The 23,438-nt window shown below is 34.9% G+C and overlaps 2 protein-coding genes and 1 long non-coding RNA gene across 3 annotated transcripts; all 3 read left to right on the forward strand.

The window, feature by feature from the left end:
• The first annotated feature begins 257 nt into the window (after nucleotides 1-257).
• Nucleotides 258-4,417, forward strand: LOC132277768 (uncharacterized). Its single transcript, XM_059779617.1, has 4 exons — nucleotides 258-528; nucleotides 686-2,466; nucleotides 2,575-3,123; nucleotides 4,244-4,417. The coding sequence occupies exons 1-4, from the start codon at nucleotides 258-260 to the stop codon at nucleotides 4,415-4,417; spliced, it is 2,775 nt and encodes a 924-aa protein (XP_059635600.1).
• A 5,849-nt stretch (nucleotides 4,418-10,266) lies between these two features.
• On the forward strand, nucleotides 10,267-11,348 carry LOC132278631 (uncharacterized). The gene is made up of 2 exons (XR_009471092.1): nucleotides 10,267-10,497; nucleotides 11,119-11,348. It is a non-coding gene; the product is annotated as an uncharacterized LOC132278631 (long non-coding RNA).
• Nucleotides 11,349-15,870: 4,522 nt separating this feature from the next.
• On the forward strand, nucleotides 15,871-22,400 carry LOC132279002 (lysine histidine transporter-like 8). Its single transcript, XM_059780918.1, has 5 exons — nucleotides 15,871-16,422; nucleotides 19,580-19,713; nucleotides 20,481-20,908; nucleotides 21,040-21,171; nucleotides 21,763-22,400. Exons 1-5 carry the CDS (start codon nucleotides 16,049-16,051, stop codon nucleotides 22,249-22,251), a joined length of 1,557 nt encoding a protein of 518 aa, XP_059636901.1. The 5' UTR covers nucleotides 15,871-16,048; the 3' UTR covers nucleotides 22,252-22,400.
• Nucleotides 22,401-23,438: the final 1,038 nt, after the last annotated feature.

The following is a 23,438-nucleotide window of genomic DNA, read 5'->3' on the forward strand; positions in this document are numbered from 1 at the left end:
TTCACAATTATATTGATTTTAATTAGAGTAAATATTAAAATTGATTTTGGCTTTCAATTTTTAAATTAGTATGGGTATTCTATGATGTAGTTATTCTTATTTTAAACCTTCATTGCATTGGCTTCCTATACGTAGCAAGGAGGGGAATTTCTATTCGTCGGGTTGCCGAGGATTATTTCCAAGACTTGTTTGCTGCCGTTCCTTATCGGGACGATCCCGAGTTTTGGGGTAAAGTGCCCTCACTTGTTACCCCGGCCATGAATGCTCTTTTATTGCAAGATGGTACTTTTGATGAATTATGGTCTGCCCTTGCTAGTATGGGTCCTTATAAAGCTCCAGGGCTGGATGGTTGTACTCCTTTATTCTTTCAGTCTAATTGGGAGGTTCTGAAGAGCGATATTCTTCGATGTTTCAATGACTTTGTTCATGGTGATCTGATGCCTCATTCTCTTAATTCTACCAATCTTGTTCTTATCCCGAAAGTGCCCCATCCTACTTCTATGTCTAATTTCCGTCCTATTGCTCTGTGTAATGTGTCCTATAAGATTTTTTTCCAAAGTTCTTGCCAACCGACTAAAACCTTTGTTTCCTCTTCTCATTAGTGAGACTCATAGTACCTCTGTGCCCCACCGTATCATTCATGACAATATTTTACTGGCTCATGATTTTCTACATGTTTTGAAAGCCAAAAAGTCTGGAGATTTATGTTTTAAAGCCCTCAAGTTGGATATGGCCAAGGCCTATGATCAGGTTAGTTGGGCTTTTTTGGGCAAATTTCTTGGTCACTCAGGGTTTGATCTGCGATGGGTTTCTTTAATGATGGAGTGCATTAGTTCTGTCTCGTATTCAGTTCTGATTAATGGTGAGAGGAGAGCTAATTTTATTCCCTCCAGAGGTCTTCGGCAGGGAGATCCACTATCTCCATTTCTGCTTCTTTTTTGTTCTGAAGGTCTTTCTCTTTTGTTCAATGCTTTTGCTCAGCCTTCTCAATGTTTGGGTCTTAAGGCAGGGAGGGGATGTCCTTTGATTTCTTATCTCTTATTTGCGGATGATGAGCTTATATTTTGTCGTGCCAGAGATTTTGAGGTCCAGCGGGTTACATGTATTCTTGATCGCTATGCCTCTTTGACGGGTCAATTGATTAATTTGGCGAAATCTAGTTTGTTTTTTTCCCCTAATACTTCCTCTTCTCAGAAGGAGTCTTGTCGGCTGTTGTTGGGTATTCACACTGTGGACTGGCAACATACTTATCTTGGACTTCCCTCCTTTTTGGGACGTTCTAAGACTGTGGCCCTTAATTTCCTATCTACAAAGCTATCTGCCAAGGCCAGTTGTCTAAAGGGTTCCATGATGTCTAAAGCGGGTCGTGAAGTCCTTCTAAAATCCGTTCTCTCAACTATTCCGGTCTTTTCCATGCAATGTTTTCGTCTTCCGAAGAAGAATTGCCAAGTATTGTCTAGTCAGCTTCTTAACTTTTGGTGGAGTGGCGTGAAGTGGTCCAATAAAATTAAATGGATTAGTTGGTCTCGTTTGTGTTCATCCAAGGTAGAGGGTGGTTTGGGTTTTCGCGATGTGAAAGCCTTTAACATGGCTCTTTTAGCCAAGATCGCTTGGAGGATGGAGATTGGTGATAACTCTTTACTTTTTAAGACCTTCAAGCCTAAGTATTTCAAAAACTGCAGTTTTGTGGAGTCCTTGGCTCGCTCTAATGCTTCGTGGGTTTGGAAAAGTATTTCTTCGGTTAAGGAGGTGATTCAGAAAGGGATGAAATGGCGCATAGGGGATGGTGAGCGGGTATATTGCTGGGTTGATAATTGGTTGCCGGATCCTTTCAATCCGGCTGTTTCTTCCAACCCTAGTGCTCTGCCTTTCTCTCTGGTTGCTGATTTGTTATTACCTTCTATTCCAAGCTGGAATGTGGCGCTGGTTGATCGTTGTTTTAATCCTCGGGACCGTGACCTTATCCTTCAAATCCCATTGAGCTTTTTTCGGCGGCCGAATAATAAGGTCTGGGGTGCCTCTTTGCATGATGGTTTTTCTGTTAAAAGTGCCTATCGCATTGCTTTATCTCTTCTACACCCTTCAATGTCACTTCCCTCGGAAACTGGTTCCAGTTTTGCTGCCATTTCTAGTATTATGTGGCGTAATGTGTGGAAGATTAAGGCTCATCGTAAGATTATTCTCTTTCTTTGGCAGTGTATGCATGATCGAATTCCGGTTAATTCCCAACTTGCGGTTAGGGGGGTTTCATCTCCTCCTGAATGTCATTTTTGTGCTTCGGAGGTGGAGACTGTGGACCATCTTCTTTGTACTTGTGCTTTTGCTAATTTGGTTTGGAAATTTTGTCCGCTTCGGATTGAATTCTCCTTTCCCATTCCCACTGTTTGGAAAAAGCGGTGGTTTAATTTATGTGACCGTTGGTCGTCCTCAGCTAGTGCCTCTGATTATACGAGTTTAGCAGCGTTTGTCTGTTGGTCTATTTGGAAGTGCCGGAATGACCTGGTCTTTTAACGGAAACATTGGGATCCCTTTGATGTTGTACAACATGCTTTTGCTGCCTTTCAAGAGTTTCAGGAAGTCAGTCGTCAAAATAATCTTCTTCTGTTGCCGGTCCCACCTGTTCAGATTCCTCTTGCTGTATGGACAGCCCTAGCTTCAGGTGGTTTTAAACTGAATTTTGATGCGGCATTTAATTCAGCTCGTAATTTTTGTGGAGGTGGGGCGATTCTCCGGGATCATCTTGGACGGCCTGTTAAAGTTGCTTCCTTTTTCATGATGCATGTGTCCTCTCCTTTGATGGCTGAATCTCTTGTTTTGAGGGCCTCTCTTTTACTTTTGCACTGCTGGGGATACAGGAATGTGGTCGTTGAAGGCGATTGTAAATCTGTCATGCACTTACAAGTCTCCGCGGAGGGTCAGGTGATGATTTTTCATGATATTTGTACTTTACTTTCCCTTTGTTTTGGTTCATCTCTTGTTTGGATTCCTTGTGGAGGAAATGATGTAGCTCATCTTTTGAGTAAAAAGGCTCTGGAAGCCGAATGTGGTGATTTGGAGTGGAGCATATGGCCCCCGTGGTTGCTAAATGCTCTACTCCCTTCTTGTTCTTTTTCTTCTTCTATGGTATGATATGATCTATTGGTTGTCAAAAAAAAAAAAAAAAAAATTAAAAGACTCTGCATATTTATTACGTGCATGAAAATGTATATTTTCAACAATGTTCGATTCTCGAATTTCTTATTATTATTCTTATTTTTATTATACAAATATTATAACCATTAAAAAAGTGTTGTCTATTACTATAAGGTTACAAAGTTGTTCACAATGTGGGATATCAAATTACACGTGAGTCGAGGTAAGATGTGGTGTTCAGTCAAACTATTCTTCCTGGAGTAGAAAACATATGAAATTTGTTCACCATTGTAAGTGGGAAATTATCATCCTTTGAATAAATTAACCGATTTGGATAAAGTCATTGAAGATGAGTAGGAAAATTCTTTTTCTGTTGACTTTTAGTCCTAAAAATCGAGTGTTGAAAATAAAGCCCAAATTATTGTCCTATGTAATTTAGTAGTATTTTTTCACTTTTTTAAATAGGAGGTCGAGAGTTTATAATATAAAATTTAACATTTTTATAAAGAAATATATTTTATTAAATTTGAAATAAAATCAAATCTTATTGGGATAAAAAATTGATAATCAATTTCTTTTGAGATTTGAAATTGGAATTAAAAAAAAAAAAAATAGAATTCAATTGTAATTGAAATGAAATTCTATTATTAAAAAGAAATAAATTTGGTAGAGTTGATTTTAATAAGTTAAAATTATAAAGACACAATGGTTAGAGCAATTCCAATGCTCTTTCATCTTGGGCTCTCAAACTCATAATATGAGAGATGGGATAAAAATGGGCTCTCCAATGGCCTTTCATTTGGCCTCTCAAAATTTGAAAATCTTAAATTTTCTCTCAAATGTAGGAGCTGCCAATTTTTTTGGCAAGTCTCTTTTACCAATATTCAGTATTCATATAACAAATATATATATATATATATATATATATATATATATAAACATATATATATAAATATAGAGAGAGAGAGAATTTAAACATCCAATTTATAGATAGATAGAGAGTTTAAGCATCCAATTTACACAGAGAGAGACAAGAGGACAGCCTACGATTTGCTTACGCGATATTTGCTGTCAACCATAAGTTTAAGCTATTTCTAAACTTCGACGGTAGATTCAACGATTTGGCCTTGGGGCCGTGGAGAGACCTAGCTGCAGTGTCGTAGGTGCATGTGGCGGCGGCGGCGGAATTGAAGGTGCCGAGCCAAACTCAGGTCTTCTTCCAGGGGTCTCTGATCTTTACGGCAAATCGGCCCCACGGCCACTTTCGCACGTCGTCATGGTCTGATCGTGGCTCCCTCCACCGTGGTTCTGGGTGGTCCGATCGTGGTTCTGAGTGGTCCGATCATGGCTCCCCCCGCCGTGGTCTTTGGGTGGTCCGATCGTGGCTCCCTCTGCCGTCGCTGTGGTTCTGGGTCGTGGCATGACCTCCGGTGAATCTGTTTCTCTCTCATCAATCTGTTTATCTCATCTCTCTCATGCCAAATTTATATTTGCAATGGAAAAAAAATGGTGGTTGAAAATGGAAGTTGGGAATGGTTGTTGAAAAAAAATGATAGTTGTCTCAAAAAATATTAAGGCACCATTATAATATAATTGCTAAAATATATTATTTTGACACTGTAGTAACCCTCAAAATATAAATTTCGCATCTACAAATAACTTTATGTAAAAAATAAATAGATTAATGTAACCTTTACATAAATAGATTAATGTAACCAAGGCTAAAAGATACTTTGATTGGTAAATCTGGTATAAATGGTAATATGCTGCCAGATTGTGGGTAGACATATAACTAGTAGTCTTCTCATCTAATTTGATTCACTTTGACCAATATGTCATCATGCGGTTTTTCCTCCTATCTTCTCTCCTTTCTTATCTGCTTCCCATTCCATATTTGAGCGAATCTATCCGCGAAAGTCCAAACACACAAATAGCCACATATTTCAGTTTTAGAACCTCCCTCGTAGTTGCCATATATATATATATATATATATATATATATATATGGACGTAGGATTTTCATAAAGGTTAAAAGATTCAACAAATAAAGGCCGAAGTATTTTCTAAAAGGTTACAGTGAATTCCACAAAAAAATAAATTTGGATTCTAAGTCTTTGTCAATCAATCGTTTCTTAAATCTATTTCCGATCTTTTACATATTTTATCAACACTTCCACTATTTTACTTTAGAACGCAATAGACGACCTAGAAATTATGTGAAAAATAATATTGAATTTTTTTATTTTATATTGTTTGTAATTTCAGTGAGACAATATTAAAAGTTTATAAGTATATATAATTCAAAAATAAATAATTGCTAATGCATAATGCTAAAAGAAAAAAAAAAAAAAATAGGGCAATTGCTCTAACTGACCATTAAATATTATTTAACTTATTTGCAATCACTAACAAATTATGGATATATCAATAGGTTTAAAAGATTATGTTAATTTTGTAAAATTTGTTTTTATGCTTTTAAAAATCTTTAGACCTTATTTATTTATTTATTTGTGGTTGAAAGATTTGCGATCTATTGAAATTAATTGTGAGTCTGTGACCTAGTTAGTGACGGAAGCGCATACATCAGCCACGAAGTTGTTGAACGTTTCCCTGCCCACTAAAACAACTACTCCCGTCTTATAGTAATATATTATCTCTCATTATTCTTATGTATTTATTAGAAACTATACTTATCATTTGTATAGGTTGATGATCTGATCAACTTTATTTTAATTGGTATGTCAAATACTCATTTACTTTGTTGCAAAGCAAAAGCAATTGATGCAATTACTCTAATTGTCACTAGCTTTTAACTAATGTCAAAATAAGCGTGGTATTAATTCAGTGATAGAACATGTATTGTTTAAAGAACTTTGTCAATATATTTATATTTAAAGTCAAATGCTATTTTGGTAATACAAAAGTCCAAATTTTTCATTCATATTCGAAACTCACTGACAAAGTTAATATATTTATTTTTAAAGTCAAATGTTATTTTGGTAATAGGAAAGCCTAGCTTATATTGTTGTTACATTTTGGCTACATTTAAACTATACCTTGTCATGTGTCACAGAAGACAACCTTTTTTATGCTATAAGAGAATCCTAATCACCACTAAAGTTATAGTTTGTACTTTGTAGCAACCTGTCATCTACTTTTTCATGTACAAATCAATCCCAACGTAAATTATAATTTTTAACGTAAAAGCAACCCGTATAATTGTATAAACAACGTTTCACCAGCCTTACAAAACTGTGACCTGCCAAATGCAACGGTGTGGGGCTGATCAATAGATATGCACCAAAAAAATAATAAAAAATTGCACTCACTATATGGTCAACCAACATGTGTCAAATTTTTATTTTAAAGAGAAATTTAAAATTCGAATTTCAGTAGAAATATGTGTATAAGTACTAATTATATATATATATATATATATATATATATATATATATATATTGTTTCCTATTCTGTTAGCCATGGCCAAAGCAAAATTATGGCCCTTCTAAAATGGTGGAGTTATTTATTTATTTTTTTCACCTGGCAATGGTTAGTAGGGTTAGGAGTAGTAGTTAAGAGGAGAAAGGGAAGGAGTTAGAAGTTAGTAGGATAGATGGCTTGAATACGGGTACTCACACCAACTCGTGCGGCTCGTTCACCACCTGGGCTACATGGTACATCCTAAATGGATAAATAAAATCTTTTATCACCATACAATGGCCATATTTATGGAGAGACACATCTTACCCATTGTTCTTAGAAGGGTCAAAGCATTGTATAACGTATATGCATGTGTCTAGGGATGCCAATTTAACTTGTTCTACCTCTATTGGAATGGGTTTGGAATAATCATAATCGGGTTAGAGGTGAGTTTGGAAAAAGAGTTTAAAACAAAGCCCTAAACCCGCTCTAATTAACAATTATTATATAAAAAAATATCATCTTATTAGCTATAGTTTTTTTTTTTTTTTTTTTTTTTAATTTCTTATGATAATTTTAAATTTTAACAACGCTTGCTATTATGATCGTACAAAATTTATTTTAAATTTATTCAAGTCTGAATTATTTTTCATTAAAAAATTGTATATCAAGGCGACCTGACTCTGATGCGAGGTGCTCCGAATCAAGTTTGAAAAAAAAAATCGTATTGACATCCTCTACACATGCTATCTTTCCATTTACACTTAATCTTGAACTTTAACATTCTATTTAGCTCACTTGGATTGTATACAATCTGTATGCTGACCCATTAACTTAATAAACCCAACAACTTCTCTGTAGTGGGTTAAGATGGGCCTGTAATGTCCTAGCCGGTTTAGGTGGGCTTTGTTTCGCAGCCATCCAAATAAGTCCATGTACAGATCATGGGTGAGGACTTAGGAGTTAGAAATATCAATTTCGAAAACAAATTATAGTAATGCGAAGCTAAAATTTTAAAAACAAGGATTATAATATATTTTTTTTACAATCCAATTTTTAAAGCATATTTATGAACATGTATATCATGAGAATTCTCTCGCCGAATTTGCATATTTAATATTCTTAAATTAAAATGCTGACTTCATAAGTTTGCATAATTTATTTACTTTTTGGATTATTATCTCAAACACTCCCCCACAAATATTTACTAAAAGGCTATAACCCCTCACCTTCGCTTCGAGAGAGAAGAGATTATATTACTTAGACTAATGACCAAGTGGTAAAGCACTATATCTGTTTAATAACCATGTTCTTATTATATTTTTTCCTCTATTTTTTTTTTCTGACAATAAATTTTTTCCATTCTTATCTAACTTTAAAATGTATTTTTTTTAAAAGTGAAAAGTGAAGATTCTAGTTATGTGGAAACAAATGCCATATGAGTTTCTTGTCAATTAAAAAAAAAAAAAAAAAAAAAAAAAATTCTCTAATGAAGGTTATCAACAACCTATCATGTCGTCAATGAGACATGGTTTATCTACACCTTCAAATTAAATAAACAAATAAAATTAAAGAAGTCCCTCCTAGAGGTCTGAACAATTTAATAGTCCTTGTACAATATATGATGATGGTCGTGCTATGAATAGTGACACACCACAGAGGCAAAGATCAAGGAATATCTAAATTATATATATATATACACACACACACACACCCAAAGCATAAAGAAGACATGAAATGGGAAAAAGAAACGAAAAGCAACATCCCCATTTCCATGTCCACCATAAATGAATGTATTGAGAGTTTTTTTTTTGGGGGGGGGGGGGGGGGGGAGTTATTCACTTTCGGCGGCAGAAATAGATGAATTTCCAATGTGGTCCACATCTCCACTTTAATTGCTCTCATTTCTATATATATTGCATGTGTAATTAAAATCAGCATCAACCATGACATTATATATTAACTATAATTCTCTCTACTTAGTGGTCGCTAAGGCGTGACAATATTGGAGGTTTTTTTTTCTGCTTTTGAGGACCCCATTCAGTATTTGAAGCCGAGGCACTAGCATGAGGATTGTACAGGATAAGTGTAACAATTTCATTTGTCTTATATTGGATTTGGATAGAAAAATAATTGGCATAAATGGTCGAATATACAGTATTACTCAACGATTTGAGTTTTTGAGTAAATAGACAAGCGCTCACTCGTTACAGTTGGTATTAAAACTAAATCCACTCCTTAATCCAGTGCCACCCCAAGCATCCGGGTGAGCCACCCCGAGTAGGTAGGGTGGCTCGAGCCGCAATAAGGGCGTTGCGAGTTTGAGTGAGAAAGAATGTAATAAGGGTCATTTATCTCATGTTGGATTCCGATATAAAATTTGGTATAAATGGGTGAGTATGCAGCACTATCGAACAATTTGAATTTTTGAATAAATGGACAAGTGCCCACCAATTACAATAAATATATATTTGAGATAAGGGCACGAGAAGTTGAGCAACATGTATATATGTAACATTATTCAATAGGTTAAGTTTTTGGGTTAAAGTGTAGACATCTGAATTGTTACCGCTGGTATTCAAGTTAAACTCAGGATCATTGATCTGGTATTCTCCAACCCAGATATATATATATATATATATATATATATATATATATATAACATTAATTCAAAGTGACTTTGGTTCTCGGTAACAAAAGTTATATTTAGGATTTCAAACCATTCTAATTTTACTATTTTTGAAATCAAAATTGAAACATTGACACAAAACTGAACCAAATCATAAATTTAGAATTGAATTATTGACTCAAAATCGAGCCAAATAATAATAAGTTGGGATTGAACCGAAGATTGTAAATAGTGAATAACTTTCTTTGTGTTAAGCAATATAAATTTTGAAGTAGATAACTAAAATATCATTCAAATAAGTTTTTATGAATGAACAATGCTTATCTTAGGCCGCATAAGAAGGAAACCTTCTTCTTATGATGAGGTGGCCCAATAAAATATAAACTAGTGTTAAAGTTTTAAAAGAAAAAAAAAAAAATTACGCCACTGATCCTCCTCTCTTTCTCTCTCACGCAGCTATATATACACAAATATATATATATATATATATATACATCCCTCATTTTTCTTCAAAGGGCCTTCAGCGTCTGTCCATGGCCGCCACCTCCACTGTTCGCCCATGGCCACCACCGACACTTCCACGGTTTTCTTTCCTACTGTAATGTTACCGATTTTCCCTATTTTTCTATTTTCGGTAATTTATTTGATTTTTCTAGTTTATTTTAATCCTTGCCTCGTTTTGCGTGCCACGCGGGCCCCGAGGGGTGATTTGGTCATTTTTTTTGAGCTGAGGGTTTTAGAAGTGTATTTTTGATCATTTTAAGTCAATTAGAAGTGACGGTATCATTTTTAAAATTTTTGAGAAGTCGGGACAATTTCCGGACTCGGGAACTTCTCCCGGTTTTGTCATTTTAAGAAAGGGGCATAATGGACTTTTCTCACACATATATATACATCTATATCTATATATTAGAGGTAGATATTTATGGGACAAATGAGACAGTGTATGGTTTAAAGAAGGGCAAGATTGTAACTTTGCACAAAATTAGAAATCAACCAAAAGTTGACACATGGCAAGACTATGACCATAAGTTGAGATTTTTATCAAACCATCACCTTTCATTCTCCTCCATTTTCGGCAAAAATGCTCTCTCTCTAACCATTCTCTTTCTTTTTCTATATCTAACTATATTCACTAATTGTCTTCCACCATTTGATCTTGATTTTGGAAAGGTTTGAGTTAGATTTTGAAGAAGAGGAAGGAGGGAAGTTGGAGAGTTTAGCATGAGCTTCAAATTGAGGCCAATATTGCTAGGGTTTAGAAGGTTTTCGAAATTTGGGGCTAGCTAAGGCCTTATTTGGTTTGCTTCATTAAGGTAAGGAAAATTTAAATTACAAGTCTTATAATTTTAATGAGTTTCTATGTATTTTTTTACATGATTATTTTGATGTTGTGAAGCATGTTTAATTTGTAAATTTTTGTTGTGATATTAAGCACGAGATAATGTTGATTTAATTGTTGTGGGTTGAGAATATGATGGTTTCTTGTATTTGTGCCAAGCATGCTATTTTTTTTTTTTTTTTTGAGAAAATGTGAAAATATGATTTGTGTGATCAATTTTTGTGTTTAGATGTTTTAATATAACTATGATGTAAATCATGACTTGTATATTGATGAATGGTAGTATGACATGCATACTTTTGACATGGGGTGAGTAGAAAGGATGAAGATTTGATGTAGAAGAAAAGGTTAAGAAGTGAGATGATGGTTGGCGTTGAAAGTTAAGGTAAAGGTTATGAAGGCTTTGGTGAGATTGGGTTAGAAAGGAAGAAGGTGGTATTTGCATTTCATGTATGATGATATGGCTTCTAATCCCATGATCCATTTTCCTTGATCTCATTTTCCTTAGTTGTAGCTCACAGGATTTTTAGGAATGTAATTTAAGCTTTTTCTACTGAGCTGTTGAGCTCACCCTATTATTATTAACATTTTTCAGGAATTCGGAGATGAGCCAGTGAATGATATGCATCCATGGACATTAATGTAGTTAGGAATTCATTTCATTTTATTTATATTAGAGCTATGTAATTTTGGCCATGAAGGCCTCATTCCTTGTATTTAATTCTTTTGAAATTGTATAAAATGAGATTTGTGTAATTTGGTCTTTAAACGATGTATTGGGCTTGTATTCGATTTAATTGAAGGCACGGGAGTTTAATTATGTTTCATACACAGCCAATTACATGTTTGGGACTGGGATTAGACTTTAATAAGGTCACCAAGGGACCAAGGGGGTACCCATGAACACAAGTGTTTGAATTTAGGCCTTTTATGGGCATTTTTAAGGTTCTGGACTTCTGGAATAGGTTCAACTTTCTTGGAACTGGTTCAAGGGTGTTTTTGGTTCGCATTGTGATATTTTGCCCAGGTAGAACCGGTACCAAGATTGGGAATCGATTCCAGCCCTCCAGTGTATATTTTTGCCATGATAGTGTATCAACTTTGACCGCCTGACTTTGTTGGGTCATCACTTCTTCTTTCCAAACCTAAATAGGGTCATTCTTGAGACCATTTTCAAGGATTTTATGTTAGATTTCCAATGAGACCAACCTGATCTTCAAATTTCATTCATGTTGAGAGTTATAGTTGTTTTAGTGGAACAGTGTCAGAATTTCCCTTGAACCGGTAAGGGCGCTATTGGGAAATCATATCCAATGACCGTAGAATCTCATCAAACATCATAGAATGACTAGAAGGGTTATTTTAAACTTCATTTGACTAGTTTAAAAGCAAATTACCCTCTCATATTGTAAAATGACCATTTTACCCCTAGTGCGTCATTGGGTTTGGTTAAGGACCCGCTTAGCGATTCGGACCCCTATTTCAAGTCGTTACACCTACATAGTAATATTTTCCCCTCACAACCACCTCAATCGTCCACGGCCTCCACCACGCTCACTCTCTCTCCAATCCACCTCCTTTTTTTTTTTTTTTCCTCTAACTCTGGCGACAACAAGAACTTCAAAGAGGTGGGAAATCATTCAACACAGATTTGCTTTTGTTGACGAGATCCACCGACCTCCAATCTGTTGCGGAAGACGTGGCAACGATTGTTGAAACCTAGGATTTTAAAACCCATATCCTTTCACCAAATCCACCATATGATCAGGAAAAAATAAAAATAAAAATAAAATCCATTGCACGTGTCTGTAATTCCTTTTCTTCTATCATCATCTTTTTTTACAACAAACCCACATTTTGATTTCAATCAATCCCAACAATCATTGTTAGTTGCCAAACTCAAGACTAAGTCCTTGCCTGCAATTTCTGGATTCGTTCTCGGCATATGTTGCTCTCAATGGAGAGAGATGATGTTGATTCCCAACATCTCCGTCAATGGAGGGAGACCCATCATGCGCCAAATCCGATCAACCCCAATATACAACCTGTTTAAATTGGAACTATTTTGATATTTATCATATTTTGATGTTATAACTTCACAATTTCATCTCCTTCTTCAATTTCTTGTTTGCCCCAGGAAATACTACTGACGAGATGGAAAGAGAGAGGAGGGTGGATCAATTTTTATTTGGGAAAACTACATATAAGTAGACTTAGTACCCTTAAATAACAAAATAGTCTAATTTTAAATTTATTTTTCAATTTGATTGAATTAAACAAAATAATTACAAATACATCAATAATTATTGTTAAGGTCCAAAACACCCTCCAAACTCTTATTCTAAAATACCAAAATATCCTTAGAGTTATATAATTTCAAAATACCAAAAGTCAATTAAGAAACTTTCGAATCTTGACTGTGGATCCTGTGTTTGGAAGGAGCCTGAGTGAAGAAAATCAAATCCATTGCAACAAGCATGACAAATGATTTAAGGAGTATCTTACAAATCCAAATTTATTTTACACGGCATTTTCTCCTTCTTTATATGTACTATTTACATGTTTATTCATATACTTTTGAATTTCCTTTTATAGGTGGAATAATATTTTCTTGTTCTGAAGCAAGACAGACGCTTTGTTTATAAATATGATATTTCAAGATGTATTTGTTGTATGTTTGGAGAAATTATAGAAGGTTGCAAATGAATTGTTTGATTAAATACTCAATTGAAGAAATAAAACATTTTTTTGAAGACATAGAACACTATTTTCTGATAAATTTGGGATCAACCCTAGATGTTTAGGGATCAAGTTGTGATACTTGTTCTTAATTTTTAGATAGATTTTCACTATTCAATGAGGCTTTCTCTCTCTTCAATTAGATCCGTCTTATTTCAAATTTTTCTGAATTTTTTTTTATTTTTCTGGGTTATATATGTGATCATACTCGGTATAGATTAATCGACCTAAGAACCAAAATTTTTAGTTTATCCTTTATTTTTTTGGTAAGAAATCATTATAGATAAAAAAGATGAAGCTTTAAGTCATTGTACAAGAGATCTGAGGAAGACGAGAAAGATAAGCCAATTAAAGTTTGTATAATAATCCTCTGGTCATGGCGGTCTCCCTCATCAGCGTGGTTGTTCAGAAAAGTTATCAAAACCAAACAAGAGGGAAGAGAGAGAGACGATGAAGATAGAGGAATGGAACCCAATCTAATTGAAGAGAGAAAGAAACGTTGTTTTGGAAAGAAAAAAAAAATGGTAAGAGCGATGATGTGTCCATGCCACATAAGAATTGGATCAAAATAGGCTCCAAAATTCTTATAAAATTATACGGATATTTTAGTATTTCAGAATAAGAGTTTGAAGGGTATTTTGGACTTTAACAATAATTGTTGACGTATTTGTAATTATTTTGTTTAATTTAATCAAATTGAAAAATAAACTTTAAATTTAGACTATTTTGTTATTTAAGACTACTAAGTCTACTTATATGTAGTTTTCCTTTTTTATTTCTTGTGGTCATAATTTTTTTTTTTTTTCCTTTTAAACTTTAACGGTTGTTAATATTTTATTGGGTCACCTCATCATAAGAAGAAAGTTCTTTTTTATGCGGCTTAAGGCAAGTATTATGTTTTAGAATAATTTTTAAATTTCACTAGTTTCTCGATCCAACAATTTTTTGAGTGCAATTTGAAGTAAGATTATTTTCCACCATAACAATTGCAACAAATGCCTAATTCTAATATCTCAAACTAGATAAGAGAAATTATTAGAGGTCACAATTCTTCAATTAAAAAAAGAATGAATTGTTCATAATTTTATATATATATATATATATAATAACATAAAATTTGATTGAAAAAGATTCCTATATTCCAACAGTATCCAACACCTCATTCACAACTGTAAAAAAGGCATTTCTCTTTCAAAAGTCGTAATATTTGTTGGACAAAATCGAGGCCCACGAGTTTAGGTTAGTAGTTTTACGCGCGCATGATCGCGTGACATCCTCAGGCCATCAGACAACCGTGATTTTCGGTAACGTATTCATTGAGTCACTCGAAATTGTAAATGATCTTCTGATCGATGAAACATCAACCAATAAGACCCCACCACGTCACAGTTGCAGCACCCCCCACCCTCTCATCATTAAAGCACTCTAACTCTACACCATACCTCTGGTACTCCCTCGCACACAGAATCACAACCCTCTTCAGCCCCAACTTAACACACTCCTGTGTCCTAGTCACACACACAGACACACACTCAAGCCAACACATCCATCAAAATCAGAGCTGTCCATTTCACGTCTGATTTGAGCTTATATCCGCGAATTTTAGTGGTGAAACAGAGAATCCCACATCAATACCCGTCCCTCAGTGTCTTGAGATTCGCAACAAATCAACGGTCAGGATCACAGCTGCGCAAACTTTCATAAAACTCGCAAGTCCCGTCCATTCCCACTCTCACTGTGAAACCCTGAAATCACCAAAATAACACTAGCATTACAAAAATAAACGCATTACATATCTTTATATATATATATATATATATATATATATATATATATATATATTTATAACCTCATCCATCTTTTATAATAATAATATAGTACAACAAAATAAAAATTATCTCCAATACGCTTTAACATTTAGTGCAATACTTTATAATAAATCCTTAGTGTTTTAGTTCTTGAAAATCTCCCGGCACAAAAATATATAAATATATATATACATATATATAAATATATATATTTTTAATATTTCAAAATACTTAATGTGTAGTACTATCTATGTCTACCACGTATACTATATTTTTTTAAGAATAAGAAATAGCAACTAATCATTAGTCTGATCCTCAATATCCCACATTTTATTGTATAGATATTATTTTCTTTTTACACTATTTTGAAATTGAAGTGTTCTAACAATTTTAAAAAACATTCATACTTGTAAATGTCATAAATAAGCGTTCTATACATGACGTATCATGTATTGGTTGATAGGTTATCTTTTTTTAAGTCTTATAAAATAATTTGTAACAGATGCTGCGAATGAGTCTCTGAACACACAAACTATGCAACACACATAATATTTATAATATTTCTTTCTATTAGATATTTAGAAATATTCAACTAAACATTAAATAACATAATATTACTTCATTTTATGACAACATAATATATGAATATATATATACACACACACACATGTATCTAGCTAATTGTGATGGGCAGTCCCACATGCTTTATTTTCAAACTTCAGTTTTCAGTCAATTTTAGTCTCACGCTCTAATGCATGACTGACCCCAATGACAGACTAAAAAAAGCAGAAACCACGAAAAGAAGAAAACAAATAATTCTCAATTATTTCTTTCAGGCGTGGCGTGGTAGTGTACTACATACACCACTACAGTACACACTCAATTCAGTTTTCATACAAATACTCAAGCAAGCCTCTCACGACTTACTAAGTGAAGAGAGAGAGAGTTTTAGAGAGAGAGAGAGAGAGAGAGAGAGTAATGGAGGAGAGACCAGAGTCGGAGCTGATATCAATACCGGCGACGCCACGAGTGTCGACGCCGGAGATACAGACACCATCTGCGCAGAGGTCGCCGAGGAAGGAGGCGAAGTCGTCGAATGCGTGGACGCCGACCTCGTTCATATCGCCGCGGTTTCTGAGCCCAATAGGGACGCCGATGAAGAGGGTGTTGATAAACATGAAAGGGTACTTGGAGGAGGTGGGTCACCTGACCAAGCTCAACCCTCAGGACGCCTGGCTTCCCATCACCGAGTCTCGCAACGGCAATGCCCATTACGCCGCCTTCCATAACCTCAATGCCGGTGTTGGCTTTCAAGCTCTTGTCTTGCCCGTTGCCTTCTCTTTCCTCGGCTGGTATATATATATAACTACCTACTTCAATTTCTATTGCTCCGTTATCTTTTCTGTATTGGGTTCACTTCAATATCTTTAATACTTTGCTCTGTTTAAGACTAAATCTTTAGGTTGCTTCATTTCATTTTTTTAAGTCTACATCTTTTGAATGGAGTGTGAAATTGGAGAGAGAACTTTCTTCTCATACTTCTTGTTGATAAACTCACACTTCTTAATTGCTTTAATTTGGTTTTTTTTGTTTGTTATAAATTTAATCAATTATTAATGATTAGTAGATGTTCGATAATATATCTCCAATAACAAGCCCAAATTAATAATGGGTAATGGCCCTTTAGTTATTATTAAGAACACTCACCTATTTCCTATTTCCTATTTCCCAGTTCGCGTCTTCAATATTTTGCTTCATTTTGTTGTTTTTGGTTAATTTTCGATCTTTAATCAGTTCTTTTTGCGCTGTAAGTTACAAATTTTTTTTGGACTATTGGCTTCTAGCCCTGTGTGGGTGTTTGTGTGTGAAAAAAGGTTATGGCTTGTGGGTCTACTTGGGTATTCTTTTGATGTTCTTCTTTTAGATTTCGTCATGGATATGATTTGAGTCGAAAAAAGAAAGAAATATCCTTGAGGCAAGTCATTTCGTTTTCTTCCATCTTTTGCTTTATCTCCTGACTTCAATTATTTTTATAATAAAGCCACCTGGACTGGGGCCTTCCTCTTATTTTCTTAAAGATAATTAAGCCAGTTGGCCCATTCTCTTTATACTTGATTGCTACTTGGGTTGCTTTTTTCATTTCATTATAACCTTTTATGAAAGTAATTTTGCTGTCATTAATCTTATTCATTTTGTTTTACCTTGAATCATTTGTTTTGGGATCACTTTATTAATTCTATACCAAACATCTGATTTCAAATTCACTGTTGCTGCTGTACTTCTTCATTTCTTGGTTATTTTTAAAACCCAAATGCTGTATGAAATTTCTTGGTTGATGATACGATAAGTGTTCAACCTTAGCACATGAAGAGCTCAATTAAATTGTACTTAAAATGGTTGTGAAACTCATTAATGTATTTACAAAGGGCTGCCTGCCTTAATAATTGAAAATTTGAAAGAAGGATCTGCTTGTTACTCTATCGACAAATAGGCCACTCTATAAGTCATATCTGTCCTTTCATTTCGTAGGCAGTTGAAGGAATGGCTAGTCCAAATATATTCTTCATTTGATTCATTTAAGAATTAAAAAGGTTGCTTTTTGAGCCCATTCCTAAAGTTTCATGAACTCATTGTAATCATATGATAAATAGGGGCTGATAGAAGTTTGCTAGAATTTTTAGACGGCAAGTGATAGCCGGAAATTTGTATCTTTTATCCGCATGGGACAGGACCTTTTTGCTGAAATTTGCTGCACTAACATAGTTGAGCTATATAAGCCTCTACTCGTGCATTTTAACAGCATGCCTTAACGTATTGGCTTATAAAGGTTGCTTCTTCGCATTCTAAAAGAGACATATTTAATTGTAATTTTTTACGTTATAGTTTTGAAGGTATATCCATGCTAGTTTTGACATGAGTGACGAGTGTATCTTCGTGTAGTTTGAGTAGTTACGAGGCCTCTTCGTGCATTGAGAGGTCAAGCTAGGAAGAAACCTCCTCTCAAACCCAGGAAAATGTCTAATTGGGAAGGTTAATACTATGCATTGATATAAATGAAGAAGGGAAGCGAGAAAAAGAGAGAAGAAAAAGTTGAGGGTAGGTTTATGATGTATCTCTAAATGATTCTTGTTCAAGTTCTAATTTTACATTTTGGTTTGTTGATCCACTTGGTATCTTTGTTATTATCAAAAACTTTATCATAGATTTGATTCGAACATGAAAAGAAATATCTGTAAGACTAGTCAATTAACCCCTTTCATCTTTTTCTTTCTTCCATGACTTGATTTTTCTCGAAAAGCTGATATCTGTTTGGGGACCACTTGTTCTTCTGTTTTTCTATTATTATACAGAGGGATTGTACTTTATGCTATATATTTGACCATTACATGGGTTTCTCCCTTCAATTCATGGTATCCTTTTTTCATAATTTCAGATAGTAAATTTGAAACACTATTGCAAAACAAATTTATTCCATTGTTAATTGTGTACCTTATCTTTTCCTGGAAACTATTTTGACAAATGAAAAAGAAAAGAAAAGTGCTATGGGCCCTATCTGTAAATGGGTAGACATTCTTTTGTCAATGGGCCCCATCTGTAGCCCTTGTTAAGGCATGGTTTAGATTTGTCAGATATTTCATTTTTTCTTGTGAGAGTAAAGTTTCTCCATATATGACCCTATTTCAACCCTATGTACTATATGTGGTAGCTCTTCTACAAAGTACAACCCTTGATGGCTTGAAATTTATCTTTGCCATATAGGGTAGGACCATGGCAATTTATCTTACTTTATGTTGATTTATATCAGGGTCCCCTAAGCTTTTACCAGCCACTTGCATACCATCACAAATACAGTGGACTATTGGCTCATCCAGATTATTTGCTAACTCCAAATGTTCATTTTCTACCTCTAGTTACTAGTAGCAATGCTACACGGTATATATTCTGTAGGAGAAAATGATATTGGAACTTCTTTTCTTTCTTCTGTATAAGTATATAGCAAATTCTTTCGTGTCTTCGACATTTAAAGAGTAATGCTATTATTTTTTTAGTTTAGTCCATTCAAAATGTTACAAGATAATTGTGCTTCTGGTAGCTTCATCTAAAATGATATGGACTTTTTATTAGTTGTGGTCCTTCAATTTGCTGGTAAAGTTAAACAAGGTTAAACCTTCTTTTCTTATTTTTTTATTTTTTATTTTAAATATTCTAAAGTACTCTATTATTGGTAATGGAAATACTGATATGAAATGAACTAGAGAAAATTGAAAATTAAAGCAATGCTAATTTGAAGGGCCTTTATCATTTTAAAATTTTAAGCTACAAAATATTAGTTACCTTATGGTGCTACGAGGGGGGAGCAAAATTAAAGAAGTTATCTTAATTAATTTGGTGTTCTTTCTTTTATTTTTCTTCTAATGTACTTCAGGAACTGGCATACTTTATCAATGGTAGCTTACTTCTGCCAATTAATTTTTCTTCTTCTTTGTATGTTCTTCTAATGAACTGCAGGAGTTGGGGAATCCTGTCCTTAACCATAGCTTACTTCTGGCAACTATACACTTTGTGGATTCTAGTTCAGCTACATGAAGCAGTTCCCGGGAAGAGGTACAACAGATATGTGGAGCTTGCACAAGCAGCATTTGGTGAGCTTGCAGTCTAGGCCTCAGCTTTTAGTTGAAAATTAGTTCACCTTCAAAACCTGGCAAGATAAATTATTAATACATCCACCTGCTAATTGATATGAATTTATGAAAATGCATGGGCAGGAACATATTTTTCAACTGATCTACATTTCACATTTCTACTTGAATTGGCCTAGATTAATAGTCATATTTTCTTTCATATTTTACTTGGGTGATAGAAGTTACATTATGAGTAGACATGTGAATGGGTGCTAAAACAACTTGAGTCAGTTGTTCATCAAGAAGTATGTGGCATGTGAAATATATTGGTCACGCCATCCAATAGTATTTGTTCGTTACATGTATTATGGGGTAACAGTTAAGCACTCGTACTGTTGAATTGATGTTCATATAACTGATAACTAAACTCAATAAAGCCTTTTCACAACTATTTGGGTTTGGCTACATGAATCTTGTTTGCCATTTCATTCTATTATGGTCAGAATCTCAGTCAGTTAAATCACAGTAAACCGCAATTATACATGGTTTTTTTTTTTTTTTCTCTTCATTTTGTACTTTTTAAGAAACTAAAACCAAAAAGGACTTGTTATCTCATTGCTGTTTGATCCTGAAAATATGATTATATATTTTTCCTTAGAGCTGACTGATCCAATGACACAGAGAACACAAGAACGGTGACTAATGAAGAAAGATCTTAAAGATTTCTATTGTTTACTATAATACCTATTGTTTTTGATGGTGGATTGATGTAAGTTTTACTTCGGCAGGAGAAAGATTAGGAGTGTGGCTTGCTCTTTTCCCTACCGTTTACTTGTCAGCAGGGACTGCAACAGCTTTGATTCTTATAGGAGGGGAAACCATGAAACTATTTTTCCAGATAGTTTGTGGACCCCTCTGTTCATCAAATCCTCTCACAACTGTAGAGTGGTATTTGGTGTTCACGTCTCTATGCATTGTACTATCCCAGCTCCCGAACCTTAACTCAATTGCAGGACTCTCTCTGATAGGGGCAGTGACAGCCATTACGTACTCCACCATGGTTTGGGTCCTATCAGTGAGCCAACAGAGGCCACCCTCAATGTCTTATGAACCCATTTCATTGCCTTCCTTTTTTGCCTCTATCTTCTCGGCCTTGAATGCACTTGGAATTGTAGCTTTTGCATTCAGAGGCCACAATCTCGTCCTTGAGATTCAGGTATGATAAGAGTGTCTAAATAGGCGTAATTTACTGTTTCTCTCTCTCTCTTGAACAACTCTGAATCATTTATACTTGATTGAATACATGTATTTTTGTCACTTACAAGAGTTTCGTATGTTGTTTTTCAGGCAACAATGCCATCAACTTTCAAGCACCCAGCGCATGTACCCATGTGGAGAGGAGCAAAAGTTGCCTATTTCTTGATTGCTATGTGCTTGTTTCCTGTTGCTATAGGAGGCTTTTGGGCTTATGGAAATCTTGTAAGTACACTTCTTGTGACGTTCTATATTCTCTTCAATATATTTGCTCATACCAGGCTTTAGTATATATAAAAAAGGGGGCAAAAATAGCACTAACTGTAAATGTACTAGAATAAATGAAGACAACTGATGATCTGGAAGAATGAAAATAAATTAAACTTGTCCAAAAAAAAAAAATATATCCAACTTCAAAAATTAATAAAGTTGAAAAATACATGAAGCTTCCGTGTATAGCATTAAAGATGTAAAGGATGTTGAGATTACTGAGACAGATTAAATCCCAATTGTGCAAATTCTCTATGTGTCTAAATAAACGGAATGAAAATGTAAAACCATTTAACAGGGATGATTTTTGTGCAATTAGTGTAAACCTTCTTAGGAGATACTAGGGAGGCAGAGGTTTCATGGATATTAGTTTTCCTTTTGTACCATGAAGATGTATTCTGCCCACGTAAACCTAATTGTTGATGGTGACATGATTTGCTTCTCCAAGTAAGTTGCAGCATCATATTTTTGGTTACGTTAGTATGTTGCTGTGTCATTGATGATGAAATTTAATATTTATGTTTTTTGTTGTTGTTGTTACTGTAGATGCCTTCAGGAGGAATTCTCAATGCTTTGTTTGCATTTCACAGTCATGACATTCCAAGAGGACTTCTTGCAGTGACATTCCTTCTAGTTGTGTTCAACTGTTTGAGTAGTTTCCAAATATATTCAATGCCTGTTTTCGACAGTTTTGAAGCGGGCTACACCAGCCGTACCAACCGGCCTTGCTCAATCTGGGTTCGTTCTGGTTTCCGAGTCTTCTATGGATTCATCTCCTTCTTCATTGGGGTGGCACTTCCCTTCCTTTCCAGTCTTGCTGGCTTGTTAGGAGGACTTACTCTTCCAGTCACATTTGCTTACCCTTGCTTCATGTGGGTTCTCATAAAGAGACCGACAAAGTACAGCTTCAATTGGTATTTTAATTGGATCCTTGGGTGGTTGGGCATTGCTTTTAGCTTGGCCATTTCAATTGGAGGTATTTGGAGTATGGTGAACAGTGGACTTAAGCTTAAGTTTTTCAAGCCCCCCAACTGAGAATGGTTGAGGGCTTTTTGCTTTCTGTAGAAATAACATGTTGCTATATTGCGGTTTTGGTGTTGGAAACTCTATATGTAATGTATGCATCTTTCAAATGTAATGCATATATGGTTTGCTCAAGTGTTCAACCTCTAGTGCTCTTGGAATTTTTTCTTTTGTTGGGGAATTAGTTGTGTGTGTGTGGTCTTCTACTCTACGAGTCTTGAAAGCAATGGATGGAGGATTGAAGGTCTGATTAAGGTCTCTCTCCCTGTGCGCACTCACGCCAGCATGTCTCAATCACTTTTTTCGTAATCAACATTCATCTTCAACTTTTAGAACATAGAGAAGATATGATATTACTGGACTACATCTTTAGGTGGTATCGAAACTTCTATTTCAATTAATCTCTAATCTGGTCATATTCGTAATCAACATTCATGGGCTCAGAAGCAAATTTGAACAAGTCACGTACTACTTTTATTGGTCATTGTTCACACTAACCACTCTCACCAGTCACTACCATTGAATTGCACTATCGATACAGCAACTTGCCTGCACTGCACCATCAACTGAGAGCACTAGGCCAACATAATTTTTGTGGCATATGGGCTTGCATGCCTCGATTGGACAATTTGTCAAACAGCACCTGTGCTTTATATCACTTTTTACTGTGAGACACCTGTGGGTTATGTACAAGTCTTAAATACTCGAGGACAATGTTTCTCAAGTTTAAAACTCTTAACTTAAGGGATTCTTATTTCATTATCCAAACTGAAATCGCAATGCGATTGTAGCGTACAATAATTTATTTCAAACAATTTATTTGTTTTATGAGAAAATGTACATAACTTCAGTCCATCAATAAGAATCCGAATCTTCCATACCGTACCTGTATTGTACTACATCGAATGGATTTCATTGTTTCACTTTACCCGTGTTGATTTTATGGACAATCACACGCGTGAGTGATAGAATCCATTTGTTCAAAGAAAATGTACAATTGAGAACAAATTCTTGGAAAAGTTGGATTTTTTGAATTTTTGACAAGTGGGAGGAAATACGAAAGAAGCAAGAAAATGCAAGAAGACAGGTACATGTAACATGCATGATGCATGCAGTGGACTGTAGCAAGCACATATAATGAAAGAAAATGTTGGATGAAATGGGCCCGTTGTCGGTGGAATTTCCATTGATGAGGGTGT

The sequence above is a fragment of the Cornus florida genome, unplaced genomic scaffold (assembly GCF_030987335.1).
Source record: "Cornus florida cultivar Cherokee Brave unplaced genomic scaffold, ASM3098733v1 CherokeeBrave_3.0.0_Hap2_Chr10, whole genome shotgun sequence".
Classification (NCBI taxonomy): domain Eukaryota; kingdom Viridiplantae; phylum Streptophyta; class Magnoliopsida; order Cornales; family Cornaceae; genus Cornus; species Cornus florida.